Raw genomic sequence first — 18,815 nt, forward strand, 5'->3', positions numbered from 1 at the left:
AACGGTTGGTCGTACAGGGGGATGTCGGGTCAGGGGGGGGGGGGTCGGAAAATTGGGAAAAATTAAGGTAGGGGTCGGAAAATTAGGAAAAAATGAAGGGAGCAAAGAGAAAAAGACGATGTGTTGTTGTTTCTAAATAAACACATTTTAATAAAATTTAGTGTAATTTATTTTGTTATTTGTGATAGGGTTCACCAGAAAAACAGAAGCGAAAACTGCACTGCTTCTTTTCAGACGTTATGCTGAAACGTGGAGGAGGATTAGCAGTGAATGGCACGTTTTTACCGCATATCAGAAGATATTCACAACAAAAACGTATTCTAAGGTTTTTTCAGATCCCAATATCTGCGACTAAAAAGTGGAAGTTGCCTCAAGGAAGAAAAACGTCAATGATGCGTATTCAGCACTTGCGTTCAAAATAAATTTGTTTGATATTTGAATAAACGGTTGAAGAGGACTCGAAGAAGCGGTTGAGGAAGACTATTGTAGCATAAGCAGTTAAGCTAAAAAGACGGTACACAAACCACAAAGTGACTTTTAATAAATTTATTCTTCATAATTCTGGTAATGAAAGTAGTGTGCTTTTTGAGCCAATCTTGAAGATGGACGACTTAACATTTTCTTGTTTTCTTGCAACTTATGCTTGATGACGTCGCAGTCGCTTCAGTGCCTCGTGCAAAATCATATGTCGTTGTAAGTGCAAGACGGTAAGGGAGTCCACATTACCTGAACGAGAAGGAAAGCTTTCTGAAAGGAGAAGAAGTTCGTAGACAGAGGAAACGTACCAGTGGCAGTAGCATCCTTTCTGAAATATTCTATAAACAAGCCTCTCGGTTACCTTTGAATTAGCACGAACAATTGAAATCTTGAATAAATGTGATGCATAATAAATAACGTGATAAAATTGTGGAGGTGATAAAATAGAAAACCAATCATTTTAAATGCAATTAGCTACCTAAAAGTTTTGATCCTTTCGAAAAATCGACTTGTTGTCAAATCCACCAACCACTATAAAATTGTGTGCTACTACTTTATTTGAAAGAAATGAAACTAACCAGAGGTGACTTCGTGTTGAGTACTAACAGACCATATGAGGAAATCTTCATTTCCTCCATAGCTTGCACATTGGCACTCTTCCGTTACAGCCAGTTCAATATATTGAAGATCCGCAGTGGTACGGAAACGAAGCGTCGAAAATTCGCTCAGGAAAGGATGACAAACGAGATCTTCAGAAGCTAACAGAAGTGTAAGAGCACTAAGTAAATGTAGAAGCATAGCTACAATGAAAGGCAAGTACGCTGACACAAGTTGGTAAGTGTTGTGCAGATAAAGTGCATTATGCGTGACCTTTCCCCATCGATCGATTATTATATTTCGATAATGATATCTGTTAATTGACCATTACATCATCTGTTGAAATAACGGCTGATCCAGCAGCTATTCATTGTGGCTCGAAGGATCAGCGCGATGTCGCGCTGTTCTTATTGTGACGGTCAGGGATCAATCCCTGCCAGAGGTCCCACTTTTTGCACTTAACATAAAGAAAGAAAGAAAAAGAAAGAAAAAGAAAGAAGAGAAATCTGCTCTTTAAAAGAATTTAAAGAGCAGATTTCCCTTCTGAGCGACGGCTTTCTTACTTTCAGTCGAAAAAGCAATTCTAATGCTCCTACTAAACGGAAAAAAGACATCTAAAGACGCAATTAGGGTTAAAATTAGTACAAAGTAGGCTCCACTAGATTCTCAATATCTAGGCTCAAAGTGATTCTCGTGCAATAAAGCTGGCAGCTTTGTGTAGAGGGAGATTTCTTCTATATTTCTACAAAGTTTGGTGCCTCTAGCCTTCCTAGTCTTTTTGAAACCTAGTTGAGGAAAATCCCAATTTTTGCCTCAAATTTTTGAGTTTTTCTCAACTAGCTTTTGAGAAAACCAGAAGACCTACAAAGGCCAAAATTTGCATTTAGGGGTTTTCCCCGATGCTGTATCCAAATATAGAATCGAATTTTTGAACGGCGTTACAGCATCCTCGCAACGAGGAAAAGAGCGAAATCTCAGATTTTCGGCAACGCGTCAAAATCTGTGTGATTTCAAACAAACTTCCATAACTCATCATAGTTTATAAAAACAAAATCGGTTTAAACTATGTTGTAGAGGAAAATTTTTGCTACTATAATCCGTTTTTGGTTTTTTGCAAATGGTTCTTATCTCTAAAAAAGCTAGTTGAGAAAAAGTTGAGAAAAACGGCAAATTTCTCAACTTTTTCTCAACTAGGTTTCAAAAAGACCAGAGGGTCCCTAAAAAAGATTTTTTAACCATTTTGTAGCGCAAATCTTCCTCTACACAAAGCTGCCAGCGTTATTCTCCTGCGCCTTTTTGTTAGTGAGTTATTCATGTTTATTTCAAGGTAACAAAATCCGACCAGTCCAGCGGTAATTTCCAATTAAGGCCTCGTTCTAATCGCTAAAATAACCTCTTTATAACACTTTTATATGGAAAACGGTGCTCTGAATACAATTCCAGAAGAATCTGCTTACGAAATGCTCTTCTCAGTGATTTTTTTCAGATTTTGCAAAAATCTAGATTCCGGCGGGGATCGAACTCTCATCCGTTCAGTTCAATTGTCGATGAGTAAAATCGTTTGTTAATAATTGGAAAAAGTGTAAAAATTGTTTTGAAAGGTGTTCTCCTTCTTTTCCAGCTGTTTTTTTCGTTTTGCAAAAATAGTGGCTCCGGCGGGGATCGAACTTTCGACCATCTCTTCATCAGTGCCAAACACTACAATAGTGTTACCGAATACACATTTAGAGCTCACTCATCTTTTTAAATTGTATGTCTACATACATACTGACTCACTTCTAATTCTTGCAGTAACGTCTACTTCGAGCTAATCCGAGCAAATATATCTGGAGGATATTTTGGTGGATAGCCAATGTGGAATGGGTCGCGGCCTACCGGTAGCATCATTTGGCAATCTGACTGCTTTCTAGTTAGTCTTCCTTTATTATCTTGAGTCCTCCTTTATTATATTGGCACTTCTTCAAATCTTCTCGCCTAATTATAATCATTTATTGGATCTATCCACGGATCTCCCTCACTAGAGGGATCACAGCCGGTTAGTCGCGAGGCTACGTGGCGCGTCCCCGGGTGGCGGATAGGGGGCTAATCGCGGACCAAAAGCGACCTTGCGCTTGCCCAGAGACGCAGGTGGATTCAGGGGATGGACTCCCTGTTTCTGCTGAGCCAGGACTGACTCATGACATCCTTGTATCCCGCACGTCGGTCCGGCCAAAAGCCTGCAATCAAGTGACTGGGAGGTGCAAGGGAGGCGGTTTGGAGTCGCCTCCAACAAATAAGCTCCACATGTCCACACCGGGAGAACGAAAGTTCTCCCAGAAACTCATGGGACTAGAGGCTTGCAACCTGCCCATGGGTTTTAAAATTTTTAAGCAAAACACAGTAATAGAAAAGAGTCTCCTGATTCCGGAGGAAAGCCTGGTACGGTAGCGCCAGGTAGGACGGGGTTGCAAGAGTCATGTAGGCTACCAAAACGGAAAAGGACTAGGATGACGATCTGTACTTATAACGCACGTACGCTTGCATCGGAAGCGGCCATCGAAGATCTGATGATGCAAGCCAAGAAGATCAAGTACGACGTCATCGGACTGACCGAGACGAGACGACGTCACCCTCTCAACGCCGTATATGAAACTGGAGAAGAACTGTTCTTAGGAACATGCGACAGTAGAGGTGTTGGTGGAGTTGGCGTCCTCGTCAACACGAGTATGGCAAAGAACATCGACTCTTCTGAACAACTTACGACCCGAATCGGACGTCTGCGGATGAGAAGATGTGGCCCAATACCAGCTTTGACTATCTTCGTCGTTTACGCTCCAACATCAAGCTACGAAGAAGAAGAAGTCGAAGCTTTCTATATGGACCTGGAGAAGTTCTACCAAGAAGATCATGCCTTCTACAAGGTCATAGTTGGCGATTTCAACGCTAAGGTTGGCCCAAGAAGAACGCCGGAGGAACTTCACATCGGGACCCACGGCCTACAATGGAATGACCAGGGAGAGAGGCTCTCCGAGTTCATCATGACGACTAAGACCATCCATGGGAACTCGCAATTTCAGAAGCCCTCTTCTTTACGCTGGACGTGGGAGTCACCCGGTGGAGGGTACCGTAATGAAATAGACCACACATCGTCAATAAAAGGTTCTGCCTGACGGACGTCGGTGTTGTACCAAAGTTCTACACGGGATCGGACCATCGCCTCCTCCGAGGAAGATTTTCCTTCACAAGGAGAGCAGAGAAAGCTGCCAAGTTCAGAGAGAGAAATCCCAGGACTACCATCAACTGGGATCTCTTCGCTACGCTAGCCGGCTTCTGGGAAGATTCCGCAATGGACAACATCGACGAGGAATATGACCGGCTTGTCGAACACCTTCACGACTGCGCGAAGAAGGCTGAGAGTTTTAAAACCACCAAGAGGCGCCTGTCTCTTGAAACTCTTGAGCTGATACGCCAGCGTGGAACAGCACGAGCCGCAGGGAACCAAGAACTCACGTCCGAGCTCGCAAGGCTTTGCCGAGAGGCGATAAAGGAAGACCTTAAAGAGAGAAGAGTAGAAGTGCTGGCTGAAGCTGCAGAGGCGGGGAAAAGCATCCGCTATGCCCGTCGAGACTTCGCTAGTCGCAAGACGAGGATGACTGCTCTCCGGAACCCAAAGGGAACAGCCATTGCATCGAGAAGGGGGATGGAGAAAATCATCTACGACTTCTACTCTGATCTCTTCGACAGCCATGTCCACTTGCCTCCTCACCATCTGAGGGAAGATGGACAAGTCATTCCAGAGGTTCTCCCGTCCGAAATACGACATGCTATCATGTCGGTAAGAAATCGTACGGCACCCGGTCCCGACAGAATAAGACCAGAACACCTGAAGAGCCTTCCGCCAGTACTCATCAACACCCTGGCGAGGCTCTTTACACGTTATCTGTCGGAATGCAAGGTTCCTAAACAGTGGAAGACCAGCAAGACCGTGTTGTTGTATAAAAAGGGAGATCCACATGACATCGGCAACTATCGTCCAATCTGCTTACTGTCCGTCATCTACAAGCTCTTTACAAGAGTGATCCTTAATAGGATTGGAAAAGTCTTGGATGAAGGACAGCCATGTGAGCAAGCAGGGTTTCGAAAAGGATTCAGCACGATTGACTAAACTCACACTGTTTCGAAACTCATCGAGCTATCACGAGAGTACAAGATGCCGCTCTGTCTCACCTTCATCGACTTGAAAAAGGCCTTCGACTCAGTTGAGACGGAAGCGGTCGTGGAAGCCTTGGACAACCAAGGCGTCCCTACTCAGTACATAAAGGTACTTCGAGAGTTGTACAGTAACTTCACGACCGGAATTTCGCCATTCTACAAGAACATCATCATTGACGTGAAGAGGGGGGTCCGACAGGGTGATACAATTTCACCCAAAATATTCACAGCCACCCTCGAGAACGCAATGCGAAAGTTGGAATGGGACGACATGGGAGTGAAGGTTGATGGTCGGCAGCTACACCATTTGCGCTTTGCTGATGACATCGTACTGGTAACACCTAGCATCAGCCAAGCGGAACGAATGCTGACCGAATTCGACGAAACATGTGGATGCATCGGTCTTCAGCTGAATCTACAAAAGACGATGTTCATGCGGAACGGATGGGTCTCGGATGCCCCATTCACGCTCAACGGAACGAACATATCCGAGTGCACCAGCTACGTTTATCTGGGTCGGGAACTGAACATGATGAACCCCGAGCTGGGCAGGAGGAGACGAGCGGCTTGGGGAGCGTACAAGAGCATCGAGGATGTAGTGAAGAAGACCAGGAACACCCGGCTCCGTGCTCACCTCTTCAACACCACCGTACTTCCGGCTTTGACCTATGCTTCGGAAACCTGGGCATTTCGCAAGCAGGAAGTAAACGCGGTGAGCGTCATTGAACGCGCAATTGAGAGAGTGATGCTAGGAGTATCCCGTTTCACGCAAGTGAGGGACGGGATTCGAAGTTCTCTCCTACGTCAGCGATCGAAGATTAGAGACGCCGCCGCGTTTGCCAAGGAAAGTAAAATAAGGTGGGCCGGACACGTGATGCGCTTTAATGACAACCGTTGGACCAGAGCCGTGAGCGACTGGGTTCCCCGCGATATTAAGCGTACTACAGGAAGACCGCCGACCCGATGGTCAGATTTCTTCACGAAGTCCTTGAAAGAAAAATATGATGCTCTTCGTGTCCCACGCGAAAGGAGGAACCACTGGGCTACTCTGGCACGCGATCGGGACAAATGGAAAAATTACTGGCGCCCGCTCGACCAGTTCGAAGATCAACGGGAGTCAAGGTGATCAAGGTGATTGGATCTATTTATACACTAATTCCAGTATTTACAGATGTACCAAGATATTGTCAGCCTTTCTCCTGAAGAGGCTTACAAGCGTCTTAGAGAAGGTAATTCCGGACCGAAGCCTTCAGCCGAGTGGCTGGCAAAGAAGAAAGCGTTGAGAAAAGCGTGGCTCACTTCTCAGCCTGAGACTACGACGACAACAGCTACACCGACTGACCACTCCTCCATATTTATCTTCGCTGTACTCGGAATTTTTGCTTTGGCCACGATCATCGCGCTACTGATAAGAGTTTTTTTTTGCAAACATTTCCTTCCAGTCTATCTGTGATTTTTTTTGGAATTCGTTTCAAAATGTTTTCTGCTATTATCATTATTTCTGCTCAGACTTGGGTCGTAAAACGAAGCGCTGTGAAACGGCAAAGGAACCGGGAACGCGAACTTCTGGAACACCAAGAGCTACTCGAGCAAGCTCTCCGCTCGAGGACTTCGCTGCTCGAAATAGAAGATTAAAATCATTTATTAAATTTTTTTGCATGTGTAAAAATCAATAAACATCTTCTTCTGTTGTCTTCTCACTGCACTGTTCCAAATCTTCATGCGTGCTACCTGGAACACACATTATTTTAGAAATTCTACAGAAAATCAAAGACAATATTCTAACCGTGTCTAGATCAGTCCATCGAGTTGTTAAATGCTTTTCTACCTCGATTATTATTGTTGATCTTCTTCCACCTGGCACACGTCACGCGGCATACAATTAACATTAACATATACTTTCTAGTTATTTGTTCTATTAATATCGTTGCATTACAATATATATTTTGTTTTACTTTTAGCATTACTATTTTTAAAATAATCTACTATACTATTAATTTATTAATAAAAATTTAAATTCATCAATTAGTTAAATTATTGTAATTTATGTATTATTTAGTTTATTTATTAGGCGTTTATTTGTCTTTTAATTCCTTTTATATTATTTATTTTTATTATTATTTATTTTTTATTATTCATTTATTTTATTATTTATTATTTATTTATTTCATCCAACTTTTGATTGCTGTGTAGGCAGCTATACTGGTAGGAACGAGATGAGGGAGGTCGTTTTTGGGAGGGTCGGCGAGGGGGGGTCGTTTTTAGGAGGGATTTTTCTCAACTATATGCTTGACCCTGTTACTAACCGCGTCCAACAGCAGAAAGAACACCATTAAACGAAAGATGCAGTGGATACATTTGTATTGTTTGTATGCTATGGGCAGTGTTAATGTTAGGTAAAAAAAAATGCTCCGTCGGGTTACATATATATTTACAACTTTGGTTTAGTATAAAGTGCGTTGATTTTTGATCAGTAACAAGTTATTTAGCAATAATAACTTCACACATTAGCAGAATTGTGCAAATTTGCTCGAAAAGAGGATGAACTGATGCGATCGAAAGAATTTACGACGGTAATATTCGACTACTCTTGATTCTCTCTTAAACTTCTTGTCAATTTCCTTCTCCACAACAACTTGAGCTCTAGGCCAGAATAATCGAAAATGTTCAGAATGAACGAGTTGATTGCTTTTTTGGCTACGTTGTTGACTGGTCACGTTGAAAAAAAAAACAAATATGGCGAAATGTTGAATTGTGCTACGGAACCTTTGCGAAAATCTGGTTCATAAAACAGTACAAGGTGTAGCTGATTTATGATTCGTGAGAGTAAGGGCACAAAATTTGTTAAACTCAATTTTTCAATTATTCAACTATAAACAATTCTTTAAAAAAGGTTCTGAGGTGGACGCGGAGATTTTCTGCTCGTTTATTCTTATTCTCACCAGAGGAGGTCGTGTTTATAAGTTCTTCCACCTATTTTCGTATTGTTGAGAACTATTTGAATTTCTACGGCTTTCATTTGTTGTTTCTATTACTTATTCTATTTTACTGCTCTATTTCGTGTTCCTGTGGTGAGCACCACTTATATTATTTTTCAGCTACGTCACTAAAACAGGTGTTTTTCGCTTTTGGCTACGTCTTCAATTAAAACTTCCTTGCCCGGCCGTTTCGTTTAGACACGAAGAAAGAAAGTAGAAGCTGTACATATGGAACAGACATCAGATAGACTAAAATCTATTTTGGATGCCATCCTGGATGACCAGAAATTGCAGACTTCTATCGAGGACAGCCTTGAACTTACGTTTGAAAAGCTCTCATCTCAACAAGAGAAGCTGTGTAATGAACTGAAATCTACGAACAAACACAATATTGAGCTTCAAAACGTAATTTAATAATTAATTTAGTAATTCAAGATCTAACCCTACAAAACACTAACTTGAAGAACGAACTATCCGTCTTTAGTAATTCTTAATCCAGCGACACCGATAATAACAATATATTTGTTAACTCGCGGCTAAATTACGATGAAATTGAGCGTAGCAGATCGTTGATTGGTATTGTTGCTTCGGAAAACAGTGGCGATAGTGCATCATGCAGAAGCTTGCATGACCATGAATATGTAAGGGAAATTCTCGATCATCTCTATATAGCACGTAGACCGCATATAGAATGAGTCGAATTAATTTTTTTGCTAGGCTGATAAAAGTTAGTGTGCCTACCTCATATTCCACAAAAAGTGGTTTTACGACGTTTTAAAAAGGTGAATACATTCCTTGAACCAGGAATATATTGTCCGCTACTTTCTTCTAAAAGAGGAAAAAGATCAGATTCGCGAAACCTTCGAAAGACCCGTAATCAAAATTCTAGTGAGATAACGAACACCACCAAAAATTCTCTTTTCTCCAGTAATGGTTGTAAAAACGTAAACACTGTTGACCATGAAAATAATGTTAAACATGATGTACCTAACACTTCGCCGTTTTTCATCTCTTGAGTTCTTTCTCTTACGATCTAGTGGTACTCACTGAAACCTAGCTTAAGTCTTCTTCAGAAATAGGACCTCTAGTGGGCCTCTGGTGCTCCTAATACGAAGTCTTGAGAAGTGATCGTAGTAATAAAAGAGGCGGTGGAGCTATGCTTTTTGCTAAAAGTTTTTTTCTCCTGCACTCATATTTTACGTGAATGTACCTGGACCCTGTGAAACCCTATGTATCCTATCACATTTATTTCGGAGGCAAATCGGTGCGTTTGACTTCCTTTTATAGGACCACTACCTCGGCTGCTAACAAATCAGAATTTTCTCTCTAGAATATGATACAGTTGGTTTTAACCCTCATAGCCTAGGAGCCATAGAGAAACTCGAAAGAGTTCAGGATAACTTCACGAGAAAACTCATGACCAGTAAGAAGAAGATTCAATGGTCCTATCACTTCTGGTTCATAAAATCTTCTGGTTACACTAGTCTAAAAATCTCTGATCTCCTCTCTTTTAAAAAATCGATAGAACGTTGTCCTACATTTAAGAATTACTTTACTGTCCCTAGGTCACGGTCAGTGAGGCAACACTTCTTGGTTGACAGAGCTAGCTCGGAACACTCAGTTATCTGCAAAACAACCCACTAAGCCTTCAGGAATTTAGGAAAGCTGTTAACAGATTCCTTAAGCATTCAAGAAATTAGAGTTTTCTTCACTCGTTTCTTAAGGTATGTATGTCCTCATTACTATTCTTCTACTGGTGTTTTTTGTGCTATTTGTTCGTTGTGTACTCCATTCGTAAACACATAGATTGCCATGTAAACAATAAACAAATTAATATACAATAAATAATAAATAAAGGAGACTGGTGGTCAGTTGGTCTACGCGCGTTTGCAATTGGTTTTGCAATTCGAAGAAAAGGGAAGTTATCAAATTTATTATGATTTTGAGCCTATCTCTAATATTTCTTTCTTCCTGTTCTTTTCTTTTATTCATTGTTTTTCTGTATTATTATCGATTTTTGCATTGCATTTTACTACTTATTTTTTTAGATTACCTTCCCTTCCCAATTGAGGAGCTCTAAGGAAGGCTTGTCTAAAGTGGATCGTCTAGGTGGAGGTGAAACGATGCACCTTTCTAACTTTAGCTGCAGCACCTAAGCTCTATCTTGTATTTATGATATGTTTTGGCGTTTAGAATCACTCTTGTTCTTCTATAACCATCGGCAAGTTCAAAAATTAAAGCGGAGCAAAACTTCTACTACTGTTCTGCTCGGACATTCTATACTATTATACATATTTTTAAAGCAAAACAATTTGATCATACATGAGAAGAGAATTTCCCTTGATTCCCCGAAAGCCTCCATAACTTAAGATCTACCCCGAGTACAGTTCTGAGGGATCCCCACGGTGGTTCTTGTTTGAATTAATCTGTTCGAAAAGCATACATTTGTTTCAAATCCCTGATAACTGGTTACAAAGTACATTCATATGTGATTGCTGCTGTCCAACTGCTCAGTTATGAATTGAAAAGGACAAAATGGATTAGCAGCGAAACAGCAAAATACGAAAGTGCAACTGACTGACATGAGAATTTATTGCCAAAATTCATTGCATTGCAACAACAGAACAAATCATTTATAGAGAGTGAACAATTAATTATCTTGCAACAGAAGGATACGGATTTTGTAGCGCCCACTTGATTCGTTCATCAGTTCCGATACGAGCAAAAAAATAGGACAGATAAAAGCAAAACAATAATAATAAAACCACTTTAGCGTCACCTCAAAACTTGCCACTTCATAAAAATTCAAATTCTGAAAATCTGGGAAATGGGATTAGTGGCGTTTTGCCTTAGAAGTTAGTGTTACGCTTATAGGAATGTCGTAAAAAATTTCTTTGAAGATATTTCCACGAAATAAACAACTTCTCTAGAGTTTTTTGTTCTTTTTTTTTGCAATATTGTGCCATATTGTTACTTACTGAAAATAAAACTTTTTTTTCTTCAAAAGTAAACCTCGTATTTTATAAGTCAGACCATGAAGCTAAAAGCTAATTATTAAGAAAAAGTACAGAAGTATCTTATCTGAGTTTACTTCAGAGTGCTACCACTGAATTTTTTCAAAAGTTAATTATGTGATAAGGGGAAAGATTCCCTTTCGTGTCTTCCATTTTCATGCACCTGCTTTGAGCTATGCAAATCAGAGCCTTCATAACTTTTCAGTGTTTCCATGGCGTACCATGGTGCTTTGAGAAGTGCGCTGAAAGTCGCCACATTCTGAATGGTGTCTTTTTCTTTGAAGGATTAGTTGTCAGCGGCTGTTGCGGTCTGATTTACGACTACGTCTGTGCAAATTCTTGCGTCTGTGTTGCAATAATGATGGTTTTAAGTTCATTAGGCCCTTAAAACTTCTCTCGAAATACATAATCTAACAATGCTTAAGTGAAAAGTTTCATTCAGTCACAGAAATGTGTCAGTATGTAGTTAGTAATTCTATTTTCTGCTGTAATAAATTTCGTGAATTGTGAGCTTTCACTGTTGAGCGATCTCAGTCAACCTTTAGAGTCCTCCTTTTTTGCGCAGCTACCGGACGGCGCTAGTTCTAACGCGATGCTGAGTAATATTATACTATTATTTTATTTGCAATATTTGCAGCAGTGGACTGTCCACCAAGCGTAAACGATTTCGAGAGCTACCATTTGCCATGGAATAGTAACTTTAGTAGAGAAACGAAAATTTCCCCGAACGCTTCTTCCAACTCCAAATATTCACATCATGGTCCATCGTCATTTAGTTTCCTGAACTTTGCTAATAGCACTAATGCGATGTCTAATCAACGTAACGTTGATTCATTGTGATGGCCCAGAAGGAAAGTTCATAAAAGCAGCCATAATAACTAAAAAGACGCTTGTTTCTATTTATTTTTCGTGAGTGCAGTACTTAGCTGTCTTTACAGGCAGAAAACTCTTAACAGCTCCTCTATTGACCACTTTTTGAACATTGTTTTCTTCGAGTTCACGAGCAAGTCCCAAAATGGAACCGTCATTCGCAACTAAAGTGATAGATGCCATTACTTTGATGGCACCATTGTGACAACAACAAGAACGGATGAGACTTTCAAATCCAGAGATACGTCATATTGTTCGGACAAAGTAACTCTTCCATAAAAAGCAATAAAAAGGATATTGATTGAATTTCCACTCAATACATGAGTCTGAACGATTCACTCGGAATGAAATTCGGAATTCTTTGGCGTATTTTACCGTACATATGCCTTGGAATTATTTTACCAAACCCAGCTATTTGCATGATGTAACCAAGTCGCTGAGCTCCAGGTCTCCAGAAGCTGAAGAATAGATCCTAGACATAATCTAAATGCAATCCTCCATCTCTTCTAGCATTTCTTCCTTGGCTAGCCCTTCATTTCTATAAATCTAAATGAGAAATATGTTTAGGGACTGAAGTCCCAATGGATGAGTTCAATTCACATCTAAGTTTTCATGTTCCATCCGGCTAAGAAATGTGTCAAGATGGGAAGAACTTCTTTGTACTTATAAATTTTGCATTAATCAACACCGAGCAATTAATCACCTCACCCTAATATTTATGAGCTAATTTATGTAGATACCAGTTTGAACGTCCGGCTGAAGTCGGAGCTCAGACTTCGCCCGCCCTCACTGATCAATAAAAATCAATAGTAGTGATATTTTCGGCAGAACAGCGATTGTGTCTTTCTAGCAACGCTTTCTTCTTTCCTTTACAAATATATTGAAAAGATTTCATAGTTTTTTTTTATGAATTCGTCAGTTCTACATTTGGAGAACATTTAAACATCAGCTTCAAACGTTCCTTATATACCAATGTAATATAAACAAAATTTTCAAGCGTTACTGGGAGTATATGTTTCCGCCTGCTTCCCTCATATAGCTATCACAGAATAATATTTTAGCATAAAATGACGTGAACGTCATCGTCGTACTGATAAAGATAAGTTCTACATCAGATTATGTAAACTGTTTGGTACTATTTAAGCAGCCTTTTGTATCGGTGTTTCCACTTTCTGAAGAAGGCATGCTACTAAGTTGAGGGAAACGTGCAAGGAAAGAGATAGGCGAGGAGTCATAGAGGAGCAACACAACACTGGCAGTGGGCATGGCTATGAAATGGTTACAATGTGTCATTTACCTTTTGCGACATCCACACGAAGTTATCGCACGAAACTACTGCACTTATTCGACACCATGGGACCCGTCTCACTTCATTATATAGCTTTCTGGCGTCGACGCACGTGTGTGTGTCAGTCACGAAATTCCAAAAATGGGGTGTGACGAGTCCAATGGCGTCGGATTGGTGACCCAGCGTCGAAATGCGGTAAAATGGGGTAAGACGACTACTATGTTGTCGGATTGGTGCATCGACTGAAGAAAGCTGTGTAATGGGGTGGGACGAGTACCACGGCGTGGAGTCGGTGCGCCTTGGTGCAGTAGTATCGCGCAATAACTTCGCATACATGTCGCAAAAGGTAAATGAGACGTTGCAACCGTTTCAGCAAGTGCCACTGCTCGTGTGGCGTTTCCCTCCATGACTCCTACGCGTATCTGTTTCCTTGCACGTTTGCCTGAAGTTGGTATCCTACCTTCTTTAGAAAGTGGAAGCACGCATACAAACAGCTGCTTAAATAGTAGCCAACAGTTTACGTTATAAAATGTGAAGCGTTATCATTAGGATGATGTTGTTCACATAATTTCACGTTTGATTTTTATTCAGTGATAAGTGTTGGGGAAAAAAAGGAGAAGAACCCATACTTCAAGTAATGCTTTCAAATTATGTCTACTACTGTAATGTAATTAATTGGTACCAAAGGAGTGTTTGAAACTGAAGTTTGAGTGTTCCTGAAATTTGGAACTGATGCGCCTAGAAAGAAAACTATGAAATCTTTTATCCATTACTCATGATAAAAAAGAGGAAGAAAAGGGTTTTAGAAAAATAGAAATCTATTTCCACAAAAATGCCACTACTATTAAATTCCATTCATCAGTGAAGGCAAACATAGCGAACACCACTGAAAGTGTGATTTCCGGCTTTAGCCTGATATTACATATAAGGTCATAAAGCTCCCCATAATGAGTGAGAGACTGCGCCTTTGCGCGCCCTGCAGCTCACCACAACTCTTCTAACGGCCTTGGACAAGGGATTCTCTTATACCGCTCTTACAGTCCACAAATCCAAACTTATCGCATACTTTCGTTGTGGTAACAGCCACAGCCGTTTGGATAAGCTGGTCGTTGTTGCCTTGCTTCTGCTATTTGCTGAGGTTAAGAACGTAGTTTGCAAGTCAGAGAGATGAAGGCTAACGGTAGCACCAATTCGTCCAACGAGACAACTTTGTACACCTACTGGTAAAACGAAACTGAGTAAGGTAGACTATTTAAATTAGACTTTTGTTTGGAATTACTTGATGTGACAACTCTTCCTGGCTGCACGAGTAATGAATCTAGGTCGAGTTAACGAGATTTTATTTTGCCATTCCTACAAATATAAAGAGTTGCCTCGTTAGACAAACGGATGCTCACGAGATCTGTAATGTGTAAGCAATGCACTGTATGGGTTGCAATCGTTTGCATAGAGGCAGGTTTGTATAGGTGTTTCCGCTGTCATATTTTCAAACGTTCAATCCCAGACTACCAAAAGTGTACACAGAAGCGCTTTCCTCGTAGTTACTAAAACGGTTCCCACGCCGTTTCTTACGACCATTAGGGAAAGATGAGCGGAATCACGCTTTGTTTCGCAATCTACTATCGAAACCCTACGCTTCGCTGTGGGTTCCGTACCACTGCCGCTCCCATTGACTCCGTTTGTGGAGCGAATCACAGAATGAGAAGATCCCCATCATCAATGCAAAAATTTTTTTGTATTGATGATTGGGATCTTGCAAATTTTTGCAAATGCAACTGCAAAAATTTTTTTAAATTTCCGAAGAATTTGTTGGATCTTTTTTCTTTTTCATAAACCTGGCTCGTATTTTCACTGACTAGTAAAAAAGGATGGTAAGTTTTGCATAAGGTCGTGAGAAGGATTTAGTTCCTTATCTCAGGATATACTGTAGAAATACATTGTTCCCATTTTCGGCCAATGCTTTTCATTCCTGGTAGAAAATCGTGGCTGATATTCACTGAAATCTGCACAATGACACATTTGAAATGGCGTGACGCACAAAAACGAGATTGATTTCTGTATGCTAAGCCTTTCCTCAATTTTCTTTCTCAAATTTATAAAAATAATACCTCCCAGAGAAACTTCAATTATACAAACTTCAGGGTTTTGAAGACCCCTCAGTCGTTTTTTGCCCAAATTTGACCATTTTAAAAGCCATAAATTTTAGAAGGCCCAAGTTCTTGACATCCTCAAAAAATACAGGCGTCTCCTACAGCTCTGAGCGAATAGTGGATTTAAAACAAGCCGTTTATTCGATCATTCACTATCAAACATATTCATATTCAACCGCACTATACATATATCTACATTTCCCTTCTGCTACTAATCATAACTACACTCACAAAACATGGAAAAAAAACAAAAGAAATGAGAGAAAAACGGGAAAATGGACGCTCGAATGCTTACCATGGATAAATTGCTCAATCAGGAACAATATGTAGACATAGATAAGTTTTTTTTTTAATTTTTTCTTGAACTTGTATTTAAAGAGGCTAACATGAGGGTCAAATGTGTGCTTGTAAGTTGGTTATTTTAATAACAGTTATTTGTAAATACAAACAACTAATAATAATATTAATAATATAATACCAACTACGAAGACCGTAACTCTAAAAAGATAAGAAGATTTTCAATTTCTTTAAACATGTGCTAGATTACCTTTCATTTTCGCACTTTTTTATTCTGTTGGCTCTTTACATTTTTTATCTACGGCTTTTATGATGTTATTTACAGCCGTAGTAAGAATATATGTAACTTAAAAATGTTTTATGATGAAACTCGTTTTGATTTCCAGTGTATTGGAAAATTCGCCTTGACCCATAGTGCATTTTCTCACTACAGTAGTTAGAAATTTTATTTTTGGTTTTTTTTTTGAAGTGATTTTCTCAGCACTACTCCATTTAGTTGAGATAACAGCGGTAAGGTTCGTAAAACGAATCTGTGCTCAAATCTAGTTTTGAGAAATAACAACTTTTTTCTAGGAAGTTAGTAGGTAAAAACTAAACACTGGACCGCCATATGACACTGTGTAAACCTGCGTTCCCTAAGAAGTATCACTCATCACTCACTGTTCATTTTGTTTTTAATATTTTTGGATTTTTTTTTCGATGGTGGTCCAAAAAATCTAGAAAAAAATCGTGTTGTGAACTAAACTAAATATAAAAAGGTTCGAAGTTCTGCTTAACGTTTTTCAGCAAACTGCACTACGTCAATCCATCACATGGAACTCCAATATTGAATGTGACATATTCGCCAATGTTGAGGGGAGTGGCCTCTGAGTGAGTATAAATACTTATGCTTGTAGTGAGGTCCATTCTATAAGCTATGGCGATCTCTCATTCTTTTTCCTTCAATTTCAATATCTCGATTGATATCTCTTTTGATAATTATTAATTATTCAAGATTATCAATTATCATTATCAATCAATTTTATTATGATTAATATCTCTTATTCCAATATCTCGATTAGTTCGGTATTTTTTACCGCTAACGTCGAATAAATTCCAGAAGTTAAAATAAATAAATAAATTATATAATAATTAATAATTAATACTAATTAATAATAATTAAGATAATTACATAATAATTAATTAATAATAATAAATAAATAGTAAATAAATTCAGTCTGCACGACTTTGATAAAGTACCAAACATCACCACTAGTGAAATTCTAGATTTCGCGTAGTGAACGCATATAAATTCTCCTTTTCCTATTTCTTCTTGAACTGAAGCCTTCAGAATTTTTTCACAGACTTCTTGCTATGTCTGGAAAAATCCGTGGAAAAATTAGTTTTATGACTCCTTCGCAGGCTTCCAAACGTAATCTAAACAAAAAAAAACCAACTGCCTTCTATTTGGTTATGCTTTTTTAGGTGATCAAAAATTCAGATCAATTAGACTTCTAACTATCATTTTTTCCAACTTCTTCAGCAAGCGTTGAGAATAAATTCATTTGATGTTCAAAAAATCTAAGAGCGGCGCAATAATTCTGTTCTATAACAACGTAGAAAAAAATTACAAAGGATTGATTTTTTTGCTTTCACTTTTCCAGGAAATGGTGGTGAAGGCAGCTCATTACCACAGTTCTTTCACTCAATCAAGGAGAGAAGGTCGACTTCGGAGTTTTTTCGATGTCTAAAAGTCAATAAAAACCCCTGTCGTACTACGAAATATGGAAGAAAAGATGATCGTCCCAGCGACGATCAGAGACGTGTACAACGAAAACAACGAATGAACTTGGGCTAAACCGGAAGAGAAAACCTCTACGGGGGGGGGGGGGGCCAGTCGAGTCTTCCTTCATTAAGGAAATCGTTAAAGGAAATTAAAACGGAAGATTAAAAGTTTTAGGAAATCGTAGAAAATCTGGATGGAAATTTCACAAGATCGCATTCGGAACGTTGTTGAAGTGTCCGTACGTTTGATTCGTTCGCTATGATTCGTTCCAGAAGGGTAAGCATAGGGTGCACCTGACGTCATATGTATAATATATGATGTTATATTGGATAATAAATTGTTATTGGAAAGGAAATATCGTTTGGAAATGTAACTTCATACTTTACGGGTTTCCTTATTCTATGACAATATTTGTGCTCCAAACTGAATCTTTGACTACACATACAAATGTTACTCGTAAGTGATTCAAGAGTTTATTGTAGAAGCGTGATGGTGACGAGCACTCAGCTCTTTGTGTGTTCCTCTGAGTACAGAAGGTAGATGGTTAACGCGTTATTGAACGAATTCAAAAAAAAAAGATCATGTCTTTTCACTTTTATCACAAATCTTCAACCTACATAGCTGAAATTAGCTGAATTAAAATAAATTCACCTTAACCTCTGCTGATCCTTTATTTACCTCATATTATTGTGAAGGATAAGAAGGACAAAGTCCTTGGAATATCAAACCTCAACTACTACGAATTCTGCATCCCATGTGGCATGTCCACATGGGATGCACGATTCGTAATCGTTGAGGTTTCGGAACGCGTGTTGGCCTATAAAATGAGTTGCGGGAGCCAACCGATGTATCACGTCGGTGTTTTTATCCTCGCAGACAATTCTAGTACCATTTTATCGACCCCGGAGGGATGAATGGCTTGGTATGCACTAGGGCAGTGCTTCGAATCCTTGATCGAGCCGCCATGGCGGACCTTCTGCGCTACAACTGTCCCCCTCCTAATTTATTATATTATTAATCATTTTATTTTACTATCAATACTTTTTTTTGCATTTCACTGTTTTTATTGCATTCTTATCTCAGGATAGTGATTAAACTCGTAATACTTCATGTTCCTGACTGTCCTAAAAGAAACAATTTTAAAGACACTTGTGACTGTTCCCTCCCTATCTCTCTTGTTCTAGGAGG

At 39.5% G+C, this 18,815-nt stretch overlaps 4 protein-coding genes across 4 annotated transcripts; 3 read left to right on the forward strand and 1 right to left on the reverse strand.

Annotated features, from left to right (window-relative positions):
- Positions 1 to 637: 637 nt before the first annotated feature.
- On the reverse strand, positions 638 to 1,275 carry RB195_011300 (uncharacterized protein; the record flags this gene model as incomplete). The annotated part of the gene is made up of 2 exons (XM_064192648.1): positions 638 to 726; positions 1,056 to 1,275. The coding sequence occupies 2 exons, from the start codon at positions 1,273 to 1,275 to the stop codon at positions 638 to 640; spliced, it is 309 nt and encodes a 102-aa protein (XP_064050231.1).
- Positions 1,276 to 3,560: 2,285 nt separating this feature from the next.
- RB195_011301 (uncharacterized protein) lies at positions 3,561 to 4,223 on the forward strand (the record flags this gene model as incomplete). The annotated part of the gene is made up of 1 exon (XM_064192649.1): positions 3,561 to 4,223. The coding sequence occupies one exon, from the start codon at positions 3,561 to 3,563 to the stop codon at positions 4,221 to 4,223; it is 663 nt and encodes a 220-aa protein (XP_064050232.1).
- A 176-nt stretch (positions 4,224 to 4,399) lies between these two features.
- Positions 4,400 to 5,218, forward strand: RB195_011302 (uncharacterized protein; the record flags this gene model as incomplete). Its single annotated transcript, XM_064192650.1, has 1 exon — positions 4,400 to 5,218. One exon carries the CDS (start codon positions 4,400 to 4,402, stop codon positions 5,216 to 5,218), a length of 819 nt encoding a protein of 272 aa, XP_064050233.1.
- A 45-nt stretch (positions 5,219 to 5,263) lies between these two features.
- On the forward strand, positions 5,264 to 6,391 carry RB195_011303 (uncharacterized protein; the record flags this gene model as incomplete). The annotated part of the gene is made up of 1 exon (XM_064192651.1): positions 5,264 to 6,391. The coding sequence occupies one exon, from the start codon at positions 5,264 to 5,266 to the stop codon at positions 6,389 to 6,391; it is 1,128 nt and encodes a 375-aa protein (XP_064050234.1).
- Between the last annotated feature and the right edge of the window lie 12,424 nt (positions 6,392 to 18,815).

The sequence above is a fragment of the Necator americanus genome, chromosome III, assembly GCF_031761385.1.
Source record: "Necator americanus strain Aroian chromosome III, whole genome shotgun sequence".
In the NCBI taxonomy this organism is placed as follows: Eukaryota; Metazoa; Nematoda; class Chromadorea; order Rhabditida; family Ancylostomatidae; genus Necator; species Necator americanus.